General features: G+C 63.1%; 3 protein-coding genes across 11 annotated transcripts; 2 read left to right on the forward strand and 1 right to left on the reverse strand.

The window, feature by feature from the left end:
- Positions 1-252: 252 nt before the first annotated feature.
- OPRL1 (opioid related nociceptin receptor 1) lies at positions 253-8,325 on the reverse strand (the record flags this gene model as incomplete). The annotated part of the gene is made up of 3 exons (XM_079784683.1): positions 253-776; positions 849-1,204; positions 8,102-8,325. The coding sequence occupies 3 exons, from the start codon at positions 8,323-8,325 to the stop codon at positions 253-255; spliced, it is 1,104 nt and encodes a 367-aa protein (XP_079640809.1).
- A 3,849-nt stretch (positions 8,326-12,174) lies between these two features.
- LKAAEAR1 (LKAAEAR motif containing 1) lies at positions 12,175-13,031 on the forward strand (the record flags this gene model as incomplete). The annotated part of the gene is made up of 3 exons (XM_079784685.1): positions 12,175-12,612; positions 12,772-12,894; positions 12,972-13,031. The coding sequence occupies 3 exons, from the start codon at positions 12,175-12,177 to the stop codon at positions 13,029-13,031; spliced, it is 621 nt and encodes a 206-aa protein (XP_079640811.1).
- Positions 13,032-16,185: 3,154 nt separating this feature from the next.
- On the forward strand, positions 16,186-21,146 carry RGS19 (regulator of G protein signaling 19). 9 transcript variants are annotated; one of them, XM_079783718.1, is made up of 6 exons: positions 16,190-16,258; positions 16,453-16,754; positions 18,806-18,901; positions 19,017-19,135; positions 20,110-20,184; positions 20,266-21,146. In XM_079783718.1, the coding sequence occupies exons 3-6, from the start codon at positions 18,872-18,874 to the stop codon at positions 20,690-20,692; spliced, it is 651 nt and encodes a 216-aa protein (XP_079639844.1). In that variant the 5' UTR covers positions 16,190-16,258; positions 16,453-16,754; positions 18,806-18,871; the 3' UTR covers positions 20,693-21,146. The 9 variants fall into 9 exon arrangements, with proteins under 9 accessions (XP_079639841.1, XP_079639844.1, XP_079639847.1 ...); XM_079783715.1 differs by lacking the exon at positions 16,453-16,754 and having other exon boundaries at positions 16,186-16,258; XM_079783721.1 differs by lacking the exons at positions 18,806-18,901; positions 19,017-19,135.
- The last annotated feature ends 89 nt before the right edge of the window (positions 21,147-21,235 follow it).

Below are 21,235 nucleotides of genomic sequence, written 5' to 3' on the forward strand. Positions count from 1 at the left end.
GCCGTGAGCTCTGGCCAGGCTCACTCACTGGTGAGTTCTTTCACACGCTCCCCCACCCCGGAGGAGTGGGTTAGTGTGACTGGGGCCACGGGGCAGCCCTGAGCAACGGGTCCCAGGGAAGCTCCCAGAGTCTGGTGCTGCTCAGGGGTCAGGGTGTCCGTCAGCCTAGAGAGCAGTGACCTGGGTGAGCTCCGTGTTGGGTGTTGACGGGCTCTGCGGGCTGACGGGCACCATGGGCAGGTCCACGCCTAGTCATGCCGGCCTCGGCACCGTCTCTGAGGTCTTGCGGGCGAGGGCCGCACCCCTGGCCGCGCTGCGCACGCGGTCCGACCCCGGCCCCTCCCGGCGCGGTGCGGACGCGCAGCAGAACCTGCGGAAGCAGGCCTTGAAGTTCTCATCGAGGAAGGCGTAGAGGACGGGGTTGAGGCAGCTGTTGACGTAGCCGAGGGCCGTGCAGAAACGTAGGACGGCCACCGCCGTCTCACTGCCCGGCTGCACGCCCAGGCCTTGGACCAGCACGAACACCTGGACAGGCGTCCAGCAGCCCACGAACACCGCCACCACCACCAGCACCAGCCGCGTGATGCGCCGTAGGTTCCGGTCCTTCTCTCGGGAGCCCGAGAGCAGGCGGACACCCCGCAGCCGCCGGATCATGAGGCTGTAGCAGACGGAGATGATGAGCACGGGGATGATGAAGGAGAAGAGGAAGATGCAGACAGCAAACAGGGGGCCCCAGTGGTCCTGTGGGGCGGGGATCTCCACCAGACACTCAATCTCTGCAGGGAGAGAAGCAGGGTCAGGTGGAGCCAGGGAACACGGCCCTGGGGAGGAGGGACCACCCGACTGACCTTCATCCTCAACCTGTGCCGAGCCCATGATGGCCACCGGGATGCCGACGACAGAGGCCAGGGCCCAGATGGCCACATTGACAGCCTGGGCCTTGCTGGACGTCCGGACATCGAGGGCGCGGATGGGGTGGCAAATGGCTACATAACGATCCACACTCATGGCGGTCAGCGTGAAGGTGCTGGTGAACATGTTGTAATAGTCGATGGCAATGACTATCTTGCACAGGGCATTCCCGAAGGGCCAGAAACCCAGGAGCACGTCTGTGCCCTGGAAGGGCAGTGTCAGCAACACCAAGGTGTCTGCCAGGGCCAGGTTGAAGATGTAAATGTTGGTAGCTGTCTTCATCTTGGTGTGTCTGCAGGGGGCACCGGGAGGGCAAAGGACAGCTTCATTTGGCCACTGGCTAGACCTGGGAGCACAGCCACCAGGTGGGCACCCAACTCTGAGGCCCTTGTTAAACGCAGGCTCCTGGGCACTGAGCCTGGGGCCAACAGAGTAATAAGCTTCAAGTCCTCCTGGCACACAAGAGGGTTCCACACCTAGCACAGGTCTGCTGGGGAAAGTGGGTGTGAGGGTAGCAGAGCACACCTGACATTGCATGGAGTGAAGGGGTAGGATTGTGAGCAAAAGAGCCGTGCTCCTCCCTTGGAGTTTCCCCCAAGACCCTTTGTGGATGAAATCCCGTCCCTGCAGCTGCCAGAGTTCTCCAGCCTCCCAGACCACATTGTTGTCCAGCCACCAAGACAGGAAATGGCAACTGTGACGGGAGGGGTGCTAATGAGGCCTGATGGTATCCACGCTACTGGAATAGGGCTGGGGAAACTGTGGGTGTTCCAGAAATATTTGTTGAATGAAGTAATAGTTGTGACAGTGGTGGTGGAGGTCATGTGATGGAAGTAGCAGTGGAGGTGGAGGCAGAGGGGGAGGGGGAGGTGGCAGTGGAGATGGAGGCGGCAATGGCAGTGGGAGAAGAGGTGATGGTGGAGGGGGGAGGTGGAGGTGGAGGTGGTGATGGAGGTGGAAGTGGAGGTGGTGATGGAGGTGGAGGTGGAAGTGGAAGTGGAGGTGAAGGTGGTGATGGAGGAAGAGGTGGTGATGGAGGTGGTGGTGGAGGTGGGAGGCAGAGGTGGTGATGGAGGTGAAGGTGGTGATGGAGGTGGAAGTGGTGATGGAGGTGAAGGTGGTGATGGAGGTGGAGGCAGAGGTGGAGGTGAAGGTGGTGATGGAGGTGAAGGTGGTGATGGAGGTGGGGACGGTGATGGAGGTGGAGTTGGTGATAGAGGTGGAGGTGGAGGTGGAGGTGGTGATGGAGGTGGAGGTGGAGGTGGTGATGGAGGTGGAGGTGGTGATGGAGGTGGAGGTGGAAGTGGAGGTGGTGATGGAGGTGAGGTGGAGGTGGTGATGGAGGTGGAGGTGGAGGTGGTGATGGAGGTGGAGGTGGAGGTGGAGGTGGTGATGGAGGTGGAGGTGGAGGTGGTGATGAAGGTGAGGTGGAGGTGGTGATGGAGGTGGAGGTGGAGGTGGTGATGGAGGTGGAGGTGGTGATGGAGGTGGAGGTGGAGGTGGTGATGAAAGTGTTGATGGAGGTGAAGGTGGTGATGGAGGTGAAGGTGGTGATGGAGGTGGAGGTGGTGATGGAGGTGGAGGTGGTGATGGAGGTGGAGGTGGTGATGGAGGTGGAGGTGATGGAGGTGTAGGTGGTGATGAAGGTGGAGGTGGTAATGGAGGTGAAGGTGGTGATGGAGGTGGAGGTGGTGATGGAGGTGGAGGTGGAGGTGGTGATGGAGGTGGAGGTGGAGGTGGTGATGGAAGTGTTGATGGAGGTGAAGGTGGTGATGGAGGTGAAGGTGGTGATGGAGGTGGAGGTGGTGATGGAGGTGGAGGTTGTGATGGAGGTGGAGGTGGTGATGGAGGTGGAGGTGGTGATGGAGGTGGAGGTGGTGATGGAGGTGGAGGTGGTGATGGAGGTGGAGGTGGTGATGGAGGTGGAGGTGGTGATGGAGGTGGAGGTGGAGGTGGAGGTGGTGATGGAGGTGGAGGTGGTGATGGAGGTGGAGGTGGTGATGGAGGTGGAGGTGGAGGTGGTGATGGAGGTGGAGGTGGTGATGGAGGTGGAGGTGGAGGTGGTGATGGAAGTGTTGATGGAGGTGAAGGTGGTGATGGAGGTGAAGGTGGTGATGGAGGTGGAGGTGGTGATGGAGGTGGAGGTTGTGATGGAGGTGGAGGTGGTGATGGAGGTGGAGGTGGTGATGGAGGTGGAGGTGGTGATGGAGGTGGAGGTGGAGGTGGTGATGGAGGTGGAGGTGGTGATGAAGGTGGAGGTGGTGATGGAGGTGGAGGTGGAGGTGGAGGTGGTGATGGAGGTGGAGGTGGTGATGGAGGTGGAGGTGGAGGTGGTGATGGAGGTGGAGGTGGTGATGAAGGTGGAGGTGGTGATGGAGGTGGAGGTGGAGGTGGAGGTGGTGATGGAGGTGGAGGTGGTGATGGAGGTGGAGGTGGTGATGGAGGTGGAGGTGGAGGTGGTGATGGAGGTGGAGGTGGTGATGGAAGTGTTGATGGAGGTGGAGGTGGTGATGGAGGTGGAGGTGGAGGCGGTGATGGAGGTGGAGGCAGTGATTGAGGTGGATTTGGTGATGGAGGTGGAGGCGGAGGCGGAGGCGGAGGTGGAGGTGGAGGTGGAGGTGGAGGTGGAGGTGGAGGTGGTGATGGAGGTGGAGGTGGAGGTGGTGATGGAGGTGGAGGTGGAGGCGGTGATGGAGGTGGAGGTGGTGATGGAGGTGGAGGTGGAGGTGGAGGTGGAGGTGGTGATGGAGGTGGAGGTGGAGGCGGTGATGGAGGTGGAGGTGGTGATGGAGGTGGAGGTGGAGGTGGAGGTGGAGGTGGTGATGGAGGTGGAGGTGGAGGTGGAGGTGGTGATGGAGGTGGAGGTGGAGGTGGAGGTGGTGATGGAGGTGGAGGTGGAGGTGGAGGTGGAGGTGGTGATGGAGGTGAGGTGGAGGTGGTGATGGAGGTGGAGGTGGAGGTGGTGATGGAGGTGGAGGTGGAGGTAGAGGTGGTGATGGAGGTGGAGGTGGAGGTGGTGATGGAGGTGGAGGTGGAGGTGGTGATGGAGGTGAGGTGGAGGTGGTGATGGAGGTGGAGGTGGTGATGGAGGTGAAGGTGGAGGTGGAGGTGGAGGTGGTGATGGAGGTGGAGGTTGTGATGGAGGTGGAGGTGGTGATGGAGGTGGAGGTGGTGATGGAGGTGGAGGTGGAGGTGGTGATGGAAGTGTTGATGGAGGTGAAGGTGGTGATGGAGGTGAAGGTGGAGGTGGAGGTGGAGGTGGTGATGGAGGTGGAGGTTGTGATGGAGGTGGAGGTGGTGATGGAGGTGGAGGTGGTGATGGAGGTGGAGGTGGTGATGGAGGTGGAGGTGGTGATGGAGGTGGAGGTGGAGGTGGAGGTGGTGATGGAGGTGGAGGTGGTGATGAAGGTGGAGGTGGTGATGGAGGTGGAGGTGGAGGTGGAGGTGGTGATGGAGGTGGAGGTGGTGATGGAGGTGGAGGTGGTGATGGAGGTGGAGGTGGAGGTGGTGATGGAGGTGGAGGTGGTGATGAAGGTGGAGGTGGTGATGGAGGTGGAGGTGGTGATGGAGGTGGAGGTGGAGGTGGTGATGGAGGTGGAGGTGGAGGTGGTGATGGAGGTGGAGGTGGTGATGGAGGTGGAGGTGGTGATGGAGGTGGAGGTGGAGGTGGAGGTGGTGATGGAAGTGTTGATGGAGGTGGAGGTGGTGATGGAGGTGGAGGTGGAGGCGGTGATGGAGGTGGAGGCAGTGATTGAGGTGGATTTGGTGATGGAGGTGGAGGCGGAGGCGGAGGCGGAGGTGGAGGTGGAGGTGGAGGTGGTGATGGAGGTGGAGGTGGAGGTGGAGGTGGTGATGGAGGTGGAGGTGGAGGCGGTGATGGAGGTGGAGGTGGTGATGGAGGTGGAGGTGGAGGTGGAGGTGGTGATGGAGGTGGAGGTGGAGGTGGAGGTGGTGATGGAGGTGGAGGTGGAGGTGGAGGTGGAGGTGGTGATGGAGGTGGAGGTGGAGGCGGTGATGGAGGTGGAGGTGGAGGTGGAGGCGGTGATGGATGTGGAGGTGGTGATGGAGGTGGAGGTGGAGGTGGTGATGGAGGTGGAGGTGGAGGTGGAGGCGGTGATGGAGGTGGAGGTGGTGATGGAGGTGGAGGTGGAGGTGGAGGTGGTGATGGAGGTGGAGGTGGAGGTGAGGTGGTGATGGAGGTGGAGGTGGAGGTGGAGGTGGTGATGGAGGTGGAGGTGGAGGTGGAGGTGGTGATGGAGGTGGAGGTGGAGGTGGAGGTGGTGATGGAGGTGGAGGTGGAGGTGGAGGTGGTGATGGAGGTGGAGGTGGAGGTGGTGATGGAGGTGGAGGTGGAGGCGGTGATGGAGGTGGAGGTGGTGATGGAGGTGGAGGCGGTGATGGAGGTGGAGGTGGAGGCGGTGATGGAGGTGGAGGTGTTGATGGAGGTGGAGGTGGAGGTGGAGGTGGTGATGGAGGTGGAGGTGGAGGTGGAGGTGGTGATGGAGGTGGAGGTGGAGGTGGAGGTGGTGATGGAGGTGGAGGTGGAGGTGGAGGTGGTGATGGAGGTGGAGGTGGAGGTGGAGGTGGTGATGGAGGTGGAGGTGGAGGTGGAGGTGGTGATGGAGGTGGATGTGGAGGTGGAGGTGGTGATGAAAGTGTTGATGGAGGTGGAGGTAGTGATGGTGTTGAGGTGAGAGTGTTCCATGTCAATTCCACTGCCACAAGGGAATACGAGGTTTACTCTTGTCTCTTAAAGAGGGATTGAGAATAAGCACTGAAGCCTTCATGACCAAATAGCAACAGCATAACAATGATGAAGGCAAAGTCCTGTGCCAAGCTCTTCACATTGATTTTATCATATTTAAGTTTCCAGAAGTGCTATTTTTGTTGCCCCCTCTATGCAGGAGGACACGCAGGTTCACAGGATTTAAGTGGCCTTCTGAAGACCACAGAGCCAGTAAGCAGCAGAGAGGGCCAAGGGGTTGAGAAGAGCAGCCACGGACAGGAGAGAAAATGTGCCAAAGACACACGAGTTACAGGGCTGTGACCCAGAACACAAAGAACCAATACTCAGCCATAAGGATGGACAACTGGGTAAGGGATGGGCCAGACACCTTGCTAGAACCTCACCAAAGATGACATACACAGTGAAAAAGCAAATGGAAAGATGCTCCGCGTCCTAGTCATCAGGGAAATGGAAATTGAACAATGAGATTCCACTGCACACCTATCAGAGCGGCCAAAATCCAGAGCACCGACAACACCAAGTGCCGGCGAGGACGCGGAGCGGCGCGAACTCTCCTGCACTGCTGGTGGGAACGCAGCTGGTGCAGCCACTTGGGAAGACAGCGTGGTGGTCTCTGACAAACTGAACAGACTCGTGGGACCCAGCAGTCACGCTCCTGGTGTTTACCCAAAGGAGCTGAAAGCTGATGTCCACACAAAACCTGCACATGAGTGTTTATTATCGTTTTATTCAGAATTGCCAAAACTTGGAAGCAACTAAGAAGCACTTCAGTGAGTGGATGGGTAAATAAACTGTGGTTCACAGACAGTGGAATGTTATTCACTAAAAAGGAACAGCTGCCCTGGCCGGTAGCTCAGCTGGTTAGACATCAGCCCAATATGCCAAGGCTGCAGGCTCCATCCCCACTCAGGGCACATACAGGAACCAACCAATGAGTGCAGCAATAGGTGGAGCAACAAGTCCATGTCTCTCCTCTCTCTCTCTCTCTCTCTCTCTCTCTCTCTCTCTCTCTCTCTCACACACACACACATTAATAAATAAAAAATAAACAAATGAGCTGTCAGGCCATGAAGAGACAGGGAGGAACTGAAATGCATGATTGAGTGGAAGAAGCCAATCTGAAAGGCTGGGCGACATCTGGAAAAGGCAGCGCTGTGGGGACAGTGAAGACCATGGTGGCCAGGGGCTGGGGGGAGGGACGGGAAGGGGGGCAGAGGATTTTAGGGCCGTGAAACTACTCTGTGTGGTACTATGATGGTGGGCACATGCCATTACACATTGTTCAGCCCCACAGAACGTACAACCCTGAGGGCGACCCCAGTGCACACCGTGGGCTCTGGGTGATGATGATGTGTCAAAATGTGTCCATTAATTGTAAAAACTGTACTATTCTGGTGGGAACTTTGGCCATGGAGAAGACTGTACATGTGTAGAGTGGGGAGTATGCGAGAAATCTCTGTACCTTCCTCTCGATTTTGCTGTGAACCTAAAACTGCTCTTAAAAAGTCGTCTTTTAAAGAGACAGACTTGGAACAGTGGTCAGTCCTGGGAACTTCCTCCCATTCCCTTGTCTGAGCCTGCACACCACACACACCAGCATAAGAGCATGTGCATTGCACACTCAGTTACATGTACATGTGTGCACACTTGGACATACATGTGAGCACTTGCACACGTTTCTATATACTAGCACATATGTGTGTCCACTTGCACATATAAGTGCACACACGTGTGTACACCTACATCATTGGGCATGCATGTACACAGTGGTACATTCATTTACATAGTCACATTTGTGCACATGTGTACATGTCAACCTGTTATGTGTGCACATACAGTTACACTGTATGGCACACACTCTGATACATGCACACTCACGTGTGTATGCATATGCTCACACATGTGTACACACATCTGTCCTCCCATGCTGTCCCCATATGGTCCCCATCCTGTCCTCGCATGCTATCCCCCCACGTCCCCATACTCTCCCATGCTGTACCTCCACGGTCCCCACACCCTCCCCGGCACTGTCCCTGTGATGTGTAGGGACCTCATAGCCTGGCCACCCCTCTGGGCCCCACAGCTTTCTCATTCTGCGCGCACAGATGCGGAGCCGCCCAGCGCCAGGCACGCACAGGAGCCCGGGAGGGACTAGCCCGCGCTCCTCTCGGGCCACTGCAGGGCCCCTGAGCCCTCACGGCTGGGAGCACCGCCTGTCAGGAGTCAGGGGGACACTGTCTGGGGCACACCAAGGCTGGTCCCTCGCCTCCCTCCCTCCCCAGCCCAGGGCCCCTCCCCTGAGGAGCTGTGCGTCAGGTCGGGACCAGCCGCACTCCACGGCAGGACAGCCAGCCACCAGCCAGGCCACCCAGCACAGCCCGCCTCCTCTCCCGGCAGCTGCCTGGGGCTCGCCAGGCGGGACTTCGGCGGGGCCCCGCTTACCTGAGGATGACATACATGACGAGGCAGTTCCCCAGCAGCCCCCCGACACACACAGCCAAGTAGAGCCCCACGATGGTGACCTTGAGCCCGAGGGGCAGGAAGGCCCCGTGGCTGACATTGAGGAGCAGGTCAGGGGGCAGCAGGCTGTGGTTGGGGCTCACGAAGCCGTCCTGCAGGTCGCTGCTGTAGAGCTCCCCGGGCGGGGTGGGGAACAGGCACTCCATGCTGCTGTCTGCTGCACAGCCACTCGGAACCTGGGAGGCACGGGGACACGTGACCACAGCGCCTGACGCCCACCCAGCTGAGGCCTCCAGCACCATGTGCTGGCCCAGCAGGCACGTGAGTCCCCCGTGGGCAGCCACAGTCCCAGAGGTGCATGCTTGCCCACAGGGACACAGGCCCACACATGTGCACACACAGGGACACACAAAGCACAGAGCCATGCCTGCCAACACAGGGACACACAAGCACACAAATGTGCATACACAGGGGCACAGGCACATATGCAGACATGAAGCACAGACAGGGACACACAGAGAACATGTGTGCACACACAGGCACAGTTTCATGTGGTCTGCAGACCCCCACATGGGACGTGTGGGTATAGGTACACACCAGGACATGATTCCCCCACAGGAACTCCTGCACATGTAGCTGCCCCGTGTGCTCACAGGCACAGGGACACATGGGCGCGCACGCACACGCACACACACACACAGATGCCCAAGCCTGCCTTCCTGCGCACACAGGCACAAAAGGGACCAGACATGCCCAGGAATACCTGAGACAAGGACACAGGGGGCACGAGCACAGCTTCCACCCGCCCCACCCTGAGCGCAGCCGGCTGGTGGCAGGTCACCCCACACCCACAGCCACAGCCACAGCCACAGCCACAGCCAGTGGGCAGGCTTACCTCGGCACCCCCGGGGAGCTGGGGCCGCGAAGACCTGGCCCTGGCCTACGAGCAGCCGCGGCTCCTGCCTGAGCAGCCGGGGTCTGGCCGGGGCTGCAGCAGAGGCAGCGGCTCCTCCTCAGCAGACGCCAGAGCAGCCACAGCCGCAGGAGCGGGCGGGAGAGGCTGCCGCTGAGGGGGCGGGGCTGCGCAGGCTGGAGGAGAGGCTGCAGAAAAGGGGTCACCAGGCTCCTCACTGGGTGGGACAGATACAAGGACCAGGGCACACATTTAGAGATGAATGACAGAGCCAGGCTCAGGCACAGACCCAGGGACACAGATGCAGACAGGAAGGTAGACAAAAGGACAAACACGAGGACACATGGGGACTCAGAACAGGCACATAGGGACAGACACGCACACCACAAGGACACAGAGACACACGGCATGGGACAGAGACACGAGGAAGTGCACATGAAACACACGACTGGGACATAGCTATGGGGCCGTGTCTCACATGCAGATGTGGCTGGGATGGGCTCAGACTGCCTGTTTGAGGCTCCCCAGGGACCTGAGCCACAGCGGGCCAGCAGGGGGCCGGGGGCCCCTACTTGGCCAGCCACGAGTGGATCAGTCTTGTCGTCAACAAGCAGGATACCTGGACTCTCCTGTGTGTACCTACTGTGTGCCCACATGCCTCCGGGCTCCAAGCCAGCACACACATGAGCTCACCCACCCGCACCGCACCTGGCCATAGCTCTCAGCATCACCTTGTGCAGCGAGAGCGTTAGGACTCGGAGGTGGGAGGCCGCCTGTCAAAGCGGCAGAGACAGGGTTCGAACCCAGGCCGTCTGTCACTCTGAGACACACTAAGGAGGTCTGCGCCACAGCTGGGCCCCAGAGAGCATCTGAGTCTCATTCTCTCATGGCCTGGCCTCAGCAACCAACAGCTGACAGCCCCCCCCCCGGGGGGGTTCCTCCTAACACTGGGGTCTCATGCCATGTCGGGAACCCCTCAGCTGAGTCGTCAGCCCCACCCAGTCATGGGGTCAGTCTTCCTGCACAGGCTCTGCCCACACATCCCAGACCCTGTCTGAGCCTCCGTCTCCAAGGTGGGGACGTGGTTGCTAGGTGACTGGTGCAGCGTCGCTAGGATACCTGGGGGATCAGGAGCGGACAGAGTGAGCAGATGCCTCAGGACTCAGCATCCCAAGCTGTCCCCCAGGACCTGTCTGCATCTTTGCAGCAACCGACTCCGGGACATGTGTGGACTTGGGCACAACATACAGGCTCACACGTCTGCAAACAGGCACATGGGAAACACACAGACATGGGCACAGACACTCGCAGGGATGCACAAACACCTGGGCCACACACATGCAAACCCATACCCATGTGCATGTGAGGCACATGGTTAGACATGAGAGAACAGGCAGACAGAAGGTAAGGACCTTAGACACCTGGGCTACACACATGGGCACCATCCTCTCCAGGGGAAGCTTGGTCCTGCTGACCTCAGAACCCAAGAGGCTCACCTCCTACAGCTGCCCCTGGCTAGGCTCACCACGGTCTCAGCAGCCAACCCTAGTCCCTCCTGCATCCAGGGAACCTCTATGGGAAGACAGGGGGCGGGGTGGACAGTCCTTTAGTGGAGCCTGGGGGTGGGGTGCACGCTCGGAATCTAGGGGCAGAGACTCCTAGTTCACCCTCACCCAGGAGGCCAGAGCAAGCGGGCAACAATGGGGGCCAGTCGGCCGCCTCCTGCAGAGGCCGTACTTCAGCCGAGACCCCGCTCCACAGCCAGGGCGGTCCCCTGCTCCCGCGGCTCAGGCCCTCAGCTCCCAAGAAGGCACCATCCTGGGCCCAGCGCCCACAGCCCTCAGGACACATCCACGAGTGGAGGCGAGAGCGGCACAGGCACTGTGGCAGCCACCGACACTTGAACAAATTATGACTGAAAGCACTAATTTGGGCCCAACATAAACTGTGGGGTGAGCGTATGAATTAATGAATTCCAGAGTAAACTGATGGGTGCATGAACGAACTACAGAATCAACTGAGACGTGAATTGGTTATAGAAGAGTATGAAATTAACCAACACAAATAGATTACAGAAACCCAGGAGCCAGAGGTTTAGGGTTCAGCAAAACCCAGGTCTGATCTTGTGGGACCCCTGGGACCCCAACCTTGCCCTGGGAGGAGTGAATGGTCGTTGGTGCTGCCCCATGTCCAGTCTGGGAACTCCTGCGGTCGTGGGGGGCGGGCCATGTGGAGGGAAAGGGCTCAGGGCCAAGGTCTGTAGCTGCCAACTTGCCCTCAAAACTGGCCGCCAAACACCGCCCAGCCGGCCCCCTCCGTGTACTTGGGGCCCCCGAAGGAAAGACGGCTCCGGGGACCAGAAAAGTTGCCGTCACCACTTGGACAGGCGGGGCGGCTGCGGGGATCAGGTGCGACTGGTCCGCTCACCGGGCCCAGGGTTTTGCCCCCGGCCCCCCCCGCCCCGCCCCCCGTGCTAGGGGCCACTGGCGGCGGCCGGGCTTGGGGAGGGGCGGGGCTCCCCGTTGCCAGGCAACCGCGCGTCACAGGCCCCAGTGAGTACCGGCTTTGTCGGAGGCTCAGACTCCAGAAGCCAAAATGTACGGGGTGTCCGAAAGGGGAGCGGGGCAGGACCTGCCCGGGGTCTGGGGCCTGGGGCGCGATGGGCTGGACCCCGGGAAGGGAGGAGCCCTGGAGGGGAGACCGATCGACCCTGGTGAGCCCTCCCCCTCTATCCCCTCCTCCGTCTAGACCAGCGGGGGACAGACCAGGAAGATGGGTCTCCCAGAAGCAAGCCAGTGTCCATTTGGCTCTGAGCCTCCCCTGGGGTTCCAGCCCTCGGTGACTGGAGCCCAGCGAGGGCCCCAGCGTCGCAGGGAGGGTCTGCCAGGCCTCCGAGAGGGTCGCACCTGGTCTCCAGCCTTGGGTCTCAGCGTTGTCTCAGCGGACAGAGAAACGGCCCGTGGGCAGGAGTGCCATTTCCTGAAACCCCCAGAGGAACAGAAAGTTCTAGCAGGACTGATGGAGAGGCTGAGGGGGTGCTGCTAGGCTGGACCGGGGCGGAGGCTGGAGGCGCGGGACGTAAGGCGGGCTCCGGGGTCTAGAGGCGGGTGGCCGATGCCCTACGGACTACGTGCCGGCACCGATGCCCGGTCTTTCTCCCTTAGCGACACCTAGGATGCCACCCCCGGCCGCAAAGGAGGCCGGGAGCAGGGACCCGCGGGAGAAGGCCGGGAAGGGTGCGCAGAGCGCAGAGTCCCGTGAGAAGCGCGCCAAGGGGGCCCCCGCAAGAGAGCCCCCCAAGCCCGGCTGGGCTCTGTCCCTGGAGGGGCTGGAGGCCATGAGCCCCCAGCAGTGCCACCGCCACCTGCTCTTCGGGGACTTGCTTGAAGACGTGGGTGCGGCCGCCTCCATCTTCCCGCGCGAATCAGCGGAGTTGGGGTACCGGATGCCCGACCCGCGGGCGTGGACGCAGTCACAGGAGCCGCCGCCGGCGCGCCAGGACCGGCTGCTCGGCGTCCTCAAGGCGGCGGAGGCCCGCGGCCGGGTCCGCGCCCTGCGGCTGCGCTACACCTACATGCGGGTCAGGGGCCCGGGCCGGGGCGGGCCGGGGCGGGGCGGGGCGGGGCGGGGAGGGGTGGAGACGGCTCAGACGGAGGGGGTGGCGGCGGGGCCCTGCGGGGGGAGTCGGCAGGGCAGACTCTGGGGCTCAGAAACCCCCACGCGGCGCCCCGACCCGCAGGCGGAGGAGATCTCGCTGCTCATCCAGCGGCAGAAGTCCGCGCGCGCCGCCATCCGGCTGGAGCTGTTCCTGCCGCCGCAGCTGAAGCCCACGCGGATCCCGGACCCGCTGGACCGCCAGGAGGTGCCTGCCGGCCCGGGAAGGGGCGGAGGGGGGCCGCCCACCGCCCGGCACACCTGGCGCCAGCCCCTCTCCCGCAGCGGAGGCGCGTGGAGGCCATCCTGGAGGAGAAGGTGGACAGCAGGAACTTCCTGCGCTGACTGGCCTGGCGCAGCGCTCCCACCCCGCCTCCCGCATAAAGTTCTCGTTCTCCAAGGCCTGCTGGTCTCTGTGCTCCCCCTGCAGGCCCCGGGGGGGGGGGGGGTGTGGAGGGGGTCACAGAGTGGGTATCAGGTCGACAGGGACAGGGACACCCTAACCTGACAGACCAGGCTGTCCCCCGGCAGCAGAGGGGACAAGAGCCTGGCTCGCAACAGGCACGGCTACACGGGAGAGAGAGGGCAGCCCGACGCACCCCAGGCTGCAGGTCACCCCACGGGTTCAGAGAGCAAGTGACTGCACACCCAGGGCCGCCTTCGGAGCGCAGCGGGCTGGGCGGTCCCTGGGAGAACCAGAGGTGGGGAGGGAGGGGGACCAGCCCCCGCGCCCTCTGGCTTTCCTTTCCATCCTGAATGGCCACCTCTGCCCTGTCCATCTCCCTGACCAGCGCACCACACACACACACACACACACACACACACACACGCACGCACGTGCACGCGCGCGCACACAAGCACGCACACTGCCCCTGTCCCATTTGGATAAACCCACGTCCTGCAAATCTTCTAGATTCTGAGAGCCTCCAAGTTTCTGGACAGACCTTGGAGAATACTCTTGCTGTTTGCAGAGCCCAGGACTTCCCTCGGCCACCCTCCACCCCCCTCGCTACTCCCAGACTGCAGTGGGGGCTTCAGAGACCCACAAGCTCCACCCCTAGGGGCCCTCCCCACCTCCAATAGGCTGCAGCGCAAAGATCCTGGAGGGGTGCATTCTTTACTCCCCCTAGGTCAGAGCTGGGGTCTGGCAAGGAAGCTTGCTCAGTGGTCACTATCCCTCCCTAGCCCAGCTCAGGATGGGGACCGCTGCAGGTGACCCGGGCCCTCTGTGCCCTCAGCAAGCCCTTCCCCCGCAATGACCCTTTGCCCTCTCTGAGCTCTTGCTGCCTTTGGCCTGGATCACACCCAGGACTGTGTGTGGAGCTGGAGTCTGGAAGCTCTGGGAGGGTGGAGAGTTCCGTCAGTGCTGGTGGGAGGGAGGTGTTCAGGAAGGAAGAGGGAAGGAGGAAGGAGGGACGGACAGGGAGGCATTCTGTCGAGGAGTGGTGGCCACTCACACCCTGACATGCACTGGACGGCAGCCAGCCTGGCTCCGCTGGCCCAGCCCCCTGTCATCGGGACCCCAGCGTTCTGTCTCCTGAGGACGTGCTGAGGGCCTAAGATGAGTGCGTGTGTTTGTAAAAGCACATCTCATTTCATCACTTCTCTGGGCCTCCATTTCTTCATCTCTAAAAAGGAGGCCTCAGGAGCTCCGCTGGGCGCCATGCCCTCCACACAGCGTTACTCCACCAGGGAGGGCACTGCCCTAGGCAGGCACCAAGGGCAGAAGGACAACACAGACATGCCAAGCCCCAAGAAGGCCAGCAACAGAGTCGCCGCACAGACGGCTGTACACCACGTGTCAAGCTGGCACACAGGCCCCCTTTGACCTCCATGCCAAGGAGGGGACCCCAGGTCTGCAGAGGAGGCCAAGGAAAGCGGCCCAGAAAGGTGCCTGGGCCTGGAGGCGGCGGCTGCTATGCGCAAGCATGTGGACTAAGACTCAATGTCGGGGGGCTGTGAGGGACCAGGCGGTTCCCAGGGCAGCAAACTTATGCTCTGGACAGCGGGTCCTGGGTTCGAATTCCACCTCCACCATTAACTTTTTTTTAAATATATTTTTATTGATTTCAGAGAGGAAGGGAGAGGGAGAGAGAGAGAGAAACATCAATGATGAGAGAGAACCATTGATGGGCGGCCTCCTGCAGGCCCACACTGGGGATGGAGCCACAACCCGTGCATGTGCCCTTGGCCAGAACTGAACCCGCTGGCAGACACTCTATCCACTGAGTGAGTTTCTGCCCATGCCTCCGTGGAACATGGGGACCCTCTACAGAGACAGACTCCCCAGAGGAGGCACAGGACACCCAGAAAGACCGAGGCAAGGGGATGGAGAGCAGGCCCAAGGGCCAGAGGACACGGGGAGTGGCTCAAAGGGCAAAGAGGTTTGCACACCCGCAGCCAGCTGCCACACATTTCTCAGGAGGGCGGAGCTGCTGCACCAAGGGATCAGCCTGGCGGAGTGGCCTTGGCCAGTACTGGCCTGTCTTTGTGGGACCTCCGGTCTGACAGGCCCTCGGCCTCTGCCCCTGTCCTAGCCAGCCTGTCAACATGGCAGCCAAGCTCCCTGGGCCCACGGCATCACGAGGCACCCCAGGCTCTAGGGCCCTGTCGCCCTCTGCCCCCTCCCCTGCCTCTTCATCTCTCACCCAGGACAGGCAGTCTGCTCCAGGGCCGGTGGGTCACACCCTGCGAGGCCCAGGGAAGAGTGGTGTGAAGTCTCCACTTCCCTTCACACCTCGGAGGTCTGGGCGCCTGTCACAGGAGGACCTGTGCAACCGGAAGTCGTCGTGTGAGCAGAGCCCAGCATCAGGAGCTGAGCAGGCCGCCGCCTGCAGGGGACCCGCTGAGACCCGGGTCACACCGCGCAGGCCCACCGCCACGCTCCAAAACCTGGCTGGGATAGGAACTGAACTACCAGCTGTACCAGCTCAGAATACCAGCTGCCCGGCGGGCGGGCGTGGCTTTAAACTGTAGGACACCTTGGGGCAACATGAGGGGTTAGAAGGCACTCAGCCCAAGGCCCCACGCGTAGGGACATTTGATGACTCCAGATGCAAGAACCCATATCCCTCCCCGGCACCGCGACCCAGGGCCCCTGCCCCTTCCTGGTAACCCCCTACATCACGGAGATAGGGGCTCCTACCCTCCTGTTACTGGGGGCCGCCTGGGAGAGGCGGGCAGAGTAACGCGGGGTCCTGGCGCGGTAGCCCAGCTCTCTGGCTCCGCTTCGGGCCCGCGCCTCGGGGCGCCAGGGCAGGCAGAGCCAGGTGGCCGCTGAGCAGAGCCAGGCACGACCACACCCCCGGCCGCTGCAGAGCCAGCCCAGGCCGCTCAGGGGCCACAGGCCCACGGCGGCACCGCACCTTCAGCCGCTGCCCTGGCGACGGGCGTGGGGACCGCGGGCCGGGCCGCCGGGCGGGGGCTGGGAGGAGGGAGGGGCGGGGCCCCGGGCGCCGACCGAGCGAGGAAGTGCCGGCCCCGCGCTTTGGGGAAGTGCGGCAGGCGCCTGCGCACAGCACCCCGCGCCCGGCCGCGGCGATCGGCGGGACCGCGGACCTCGGAGCCGGCCGGTGAGTGCGCGCCGGTGGCGCCGGGACCCTGGCCCTGCCCTGCGGCCGGGGTGTGCGGGCGGGAGCAGGCTCCGGGGCTGCACCCCAGGACTCCCGCGGCGGGGTCCACGTGGACCCTGGGCCGCGGAGGGACCGGAGTCCACCCCCACGCGCGGGGGGAGGGGGTGCTACCACCGGGTTCCCCTTTTCTGCAGCTCAGAGCCTGGGGAAGCGATTGCGCAAAGGGGGGCCGGAAGAACCCAGGTTTCCGTGCCTCCCGCCCCCCTCGGCCGGCGGGGAGGGCGGAGGCGGGGCACCCCGTGGGCCCCGCTCTGTCGGACGGCAGCTCCTCAGACCCGCGAGGCGCAGAGGAGGCGCTGCCCCCGAACCGAAAGGCCGGGCCGGCCGCGCTCCGGACCGCGGGAACCCCCTCCGCCGCGGCGGCGCACCCCCTTCGGCAGCCGGGGAGGCCCAGACCGAGCCTGGCCCTCCCGCTCCCGCCGCCTTTGGGTCGCTGGTGAGTGGGGCGCCCTGGCGACTTCCTGGAGGTAGGGTGGGGGCTCAGGTCCCTGCCAAAGGCGACAGGTTTCCCAGGCCAGACCCTCCCGCGAAGTGAGTCCCCGCCCCACGGGGAAGGGGGCTGGGGCGAGGGTCTCCGGGTTAATTGGCCTTGGAGGAGCCAGTCCGGGGCTCCCCCACCAGCCTAATGTGTTGGGGGGGGGGGGGGGGGGCAGCAGATAGGAAAGGTACTGAGCGGATCCGGAGGGAATGGAGCTCGAAGGTGATGGCAAGTCTACCTAGAGGGTACACTGGCTGCCTGTCCAGCCTCTTTCATCCCAGAATTGGGGGGGGGGGGGCCTTCAAGGGGTTCGGGAAGGGGAAGGAGCCTCCTCCAAAGGCCAGGGTGAGGGGCGGAACCCCAGCCGGGAGAGAGGAGGCCCAGGGCCTCCCGCCTGGACCGCGGGAACGTGTCCCCCTTCGGCCCCTGGCCCTGCCCCTCCGAAGGGCCTCTCCAATGCTGAGCACAGGTACTGGGGGGGGACAGGACGAGGCCCTGCCCCCACTAGCGGGCGGGGGTGCCGAGGAGGAAGAGCAGCTCAGCCTGGGGAAGTCACAGCAGCCTGGGGTACAGCCGGGCCTCGGAGGTCGCCACACCCTTCCTTTCCCTGGAAACCTGGCCCCGAGGGGAAGGCTGTGGCTGCTGCTTGCCCATCTGCCTGCTGGGAGCCCCTAGGACCAAGTTTGAACCCTACCCTCTACCCTGCCCTGACCTCAGGGCTGTAAGGGGCTGAGGCCCCAGGGGACCCTGTGCCAGGCCCTGGAGACGGGTGCCCTGAGCATGTGCGCGTGCTGTCACCTGCACCTCACCCAGGGGCCAGGCCCGGAGGGAGCCTGCTCCAGAGCTGCTGGCTTGGGGACCGCAGGGCCTGTCCTAGAGCATCCACCTCCCTCCTGGCCAACACGGACCACAAAGGATTAAAGATTCTCAGCTGAGTGATGAGAAAATCAAATGAAGCCAAGTTTTGCGCCTCCTGCGGCTGAGACAGGTGGGGGCGGGGGTGCAGGAAGGTTTGCGAGGCAGATGAGCAGGGGCTCCCCAGGCCTGTGGGCCCTCGCCTGGCCAAGGTGAGCGCAGGCAGGGCCCGTGGTGGGGAGACGTTCAAAACTGCCTCCCGGGTGCTGATTGGCTGCCCTGCGCTGTCGCTCTCGAGGTGCAGTACTTGGGGATCCACAGTCGCCCCCCTGGAGACACATGAGGGCTGCCTGGCTCGAGCCTTCAGCTCGCCCCACCCCACCCCCGCACTCCCTGCATAGAAAGTGCTGCGGACACTGAGACACACCCCTTGCCTCCCCCCCCCCCCTACCCTGCAGTTCAGCTAGGGAGCAGGACACCCCTCCCCCCACACGTGCCCGCTCTGTGGCAAGGGAGGCCGGGAGACCTGGGCAGTAAGTGGCCAGCTGGGGTTCGGGGCTACCAGGGGCCACGTCGTTGAGGACAGAGGAGCGGGGGGCCCACGGCAGAAAGCTCGAGGCTGTCCTCACCATGAGCCCCACTCCCGTGCCCTTTCCCACTCAGACCCCTCATGCTGCAGGCATGGTCGGCGCCCCTTGCTGAGTCCCAGTGAACAGGGCATTGCTGTGGGGCCCCCGGGCAGATCTGGATTCCTGGTGGGAAGCAACCCTACTCCCCCCCCCCCCCCCCCCATACACAACCTCCACAGAAAACCCAGGACGCAGGGAGCTGGGATAGGGTTCCGCCTGCCTAACCGCCATCCCTGTGCACCGACCTGCCAGCCCCAGACTCTGGGGCCCGTCCCCTCGGGAGGGGCCAGGAGCCGGAAACCAAGAAAGAGGAACCCCGGCTTCCGGCTTCCCGGGGACCGAGCAGATGGGGGCCCCGAGCCTCCCACGGAGCCCTTCCAGCCCTCGTGTAGGCTGGGGCGAGGCTGCAGGCAGGGGAGCAGGCCCTGCGGGGCTCCAGGAAGGAGGGAGGCAACTCCCGAGACCCCTCCCGGGAACCTCAGGACTGGGGTCTCGGGTTCTCTGAGAACCTCGGCCTCTCCTCAGACCCCAGGTTGTGCTCAGGGTCCCGAGCCGGCACCACGGAGCCCGAGCGACGACCTCCACCCACCCATGCCCACCGCGCATGAGGCCGGGAAGCAGGTGCACCTCCTCCCCGCCTCGCCCGCTCAGGGACTGGGGGGCAACAAGGAATTGAGGGACCCTCCAGCACCAGGGAGGCTGGCCACCTGTGACTGAGGCAGCCCGTCTCCCCCAGCACACAGGGCCAGAGGAGGCAGACCAGCCTCCCTCCATGTCCAGTCATGCGGGGGCCCCGGCTCCCCCCAGCCGCAACCCCTGCTGCTTGTGCTGGTGTTGCTGTTGCAGCTGCTCCTGGTACGTGGGGGTGGGGGTGGGGAGGGGTGGGCTGAGCAGACCTGGGCCCGAGACCCCACTCCCTAACCCTCATGTGGCTTCTGAGGCGTCACCCGCAGGCGGGACACCTCTGCCACCCACAGCACGGACCCGGGGCTGTTGGGTCCTGGTGGCTGGTAGCCAGTGCCCCGTGCGCCCCTGTCTTTTACTCAGCACACGCTTACTGACGCCACTCACAGCCTGGCCTGCCGACCCACAGGCTGTCAGGTGGAGGGGGCTGAGCAGAGACCTGGCCTGGAGACGATGGGGACAAACCTCCAGAGCAGCTGCTGGAGCGGGCCTGGGCCTCCGGGTCGTCCCCGGGGCTTGGTCGGCATCTGGGGAAGCTGTTTGAGTTTGTGTGCCTTTCAGAGCCTGCCCCCCCTCAGGCCTCCAGCCCTAAATTGTTGAGTGGACAGCACTGCGGGGAACCAGAGGGGGCGGCTGACCTGTGAGCAAGCGAGGCTGGAGCCCAGACCCAGGGTGGCTGAGGTGGGCTGGGGTGGGAGAATCTGAAGAGTTAGGACTCACTGCGAGTTTGGCTTTGGAGGCCAAGGGCGGGTTTGGGGTCAGGCGGGCACCACGGGTGCGGAGTTCCGTGTGGACACTTTGGTGTGAGGTGTCCATAGCCAGGCATGGGTTTGGGAGCCAGAGGGGAAAGACAGGCTCCTCGGGAGAATCAGGAGTCACCCCCACTCCATCAGTGGGGCCTTGGGAAGAAAGTGGGTGAGGTCAGGCGGGGGGGTACCAGGAGCCCGTGAAGGCCCAAAAGCAAGAAGACAGCGGAGGTCCTGGGTCAAACGGAGCTGGAGCGGCCATGGCCCGGGGCGGGGGCGAAGGAGCAGACCCTGGGGCTGCCACCTGCGGTGGGCTCACGGGTGCTGAGAGCCCCAGGCCTCATGTCCACACGTGCCGCGTGTCCGTGTTCACGCATGGGCCCGCGTGTCTGCCATCAGGAGTGAAGGGCGGCGGCCAGCGTGGCGGGCTTCCGGGGAGAGCAAGCTGCAGCCCCTCCCCAGCTGCGAAGCCTGGTGAGTCTGGGGCCGTGAGCACCTGTGGGCGGGGGAGTCTGGGGGGGCGGCACGACCTTGACGTGGCGGCGGGTGCCCCAGCAGCACGCCGAGCCCTGAGGAGGCGCAGAGCTGGGCACAGTCCTTCGACAAGCTGATGCACAGCCCCGCGGGCCGCAGCGCGTTCCGGGCGTTCCTGCGCACGGAGTACAGCGAGGAGAACATGCTCTTCTGGCTGGCCTGCGAGGAGCTCAAGGCCGAGGCCAACCAGCATGTGGTGGACGAGAAGGCGCGGCTCATCTATGAGGATTACGTGTCCATCCTGTCCCCCAAGGAGGTGAGCCTGGACTCCCGCGTCCGGGAAGGCATCAACAAGAAGATGCAGGAGCCGTCCGCACACACGTTCGACGACGCACAGCTGCAGATTTACACGCTCATGCACCGGGACTCCTACCCCCGCTTCCTCAGCTCCCCCGCCTACCGTGCCCTGCTGCTCCAGGGGGACCCCCAGTCCTCTCATGAGGCCTAGGCCGCCCCCCGTGGGCAGAGACTCAGGTCGCCTTCCCCACGTGGCAGCCGGTGTCGGCACACCGGGCCCAGCACCCTGAGGGCAGGCCAGGCGCTCTCCCCACCCAAGGGGCTAGTGCCCTGAGGTCCTGCTAACGGCAGGGGTGCTGGCCGGCCAGGGGCTCCTGCCTGGTGAGGGGCGGACCCTCCAGGAGGCATCTCGGACCCACCAGCCTCGAGAGGCCCGGGGCCTGGAGAAGTGGCTGTGATGGGAGAGGCCGCTGCACTGTCCGGTGCGGGACTTGGCCAGGCCTTCCCGCTGGAGCGGTCTGCTCCCCGGACTCAGACCCGGAGCCTCCGCATTAGGCTCCAGGTGGCAGGACCCAGTTTCTCTCTTCTATGTTCATTAACTTTGAATCTGGAAACGTGTCCTCGCTGTATTTTATAAGGAAAAAAAGTTTTCGTATTTATCTCCATTCCACCTCCCCCCAACATAGGATATCTTGTTATTGAAGATACTTTTAAAGCAAGCCTCCTCTTTTCCATGTCCAGACCCGGGCAGGAG

This window comes from Cnephaeus nilssonii (assembly GCF_951640355.1).
Source record: "Cnephaeus nilssonii genome assembly, chromosome: 11".
In the NCBI taxonomy this organism is placed as follows: domain Eukaryota; kingdom Metazoa; phylum Chordata; class Mammalia; order Chiroptera; family Vespertilionidae; genus Cnephaeus; species Cnephaeus nilssonii.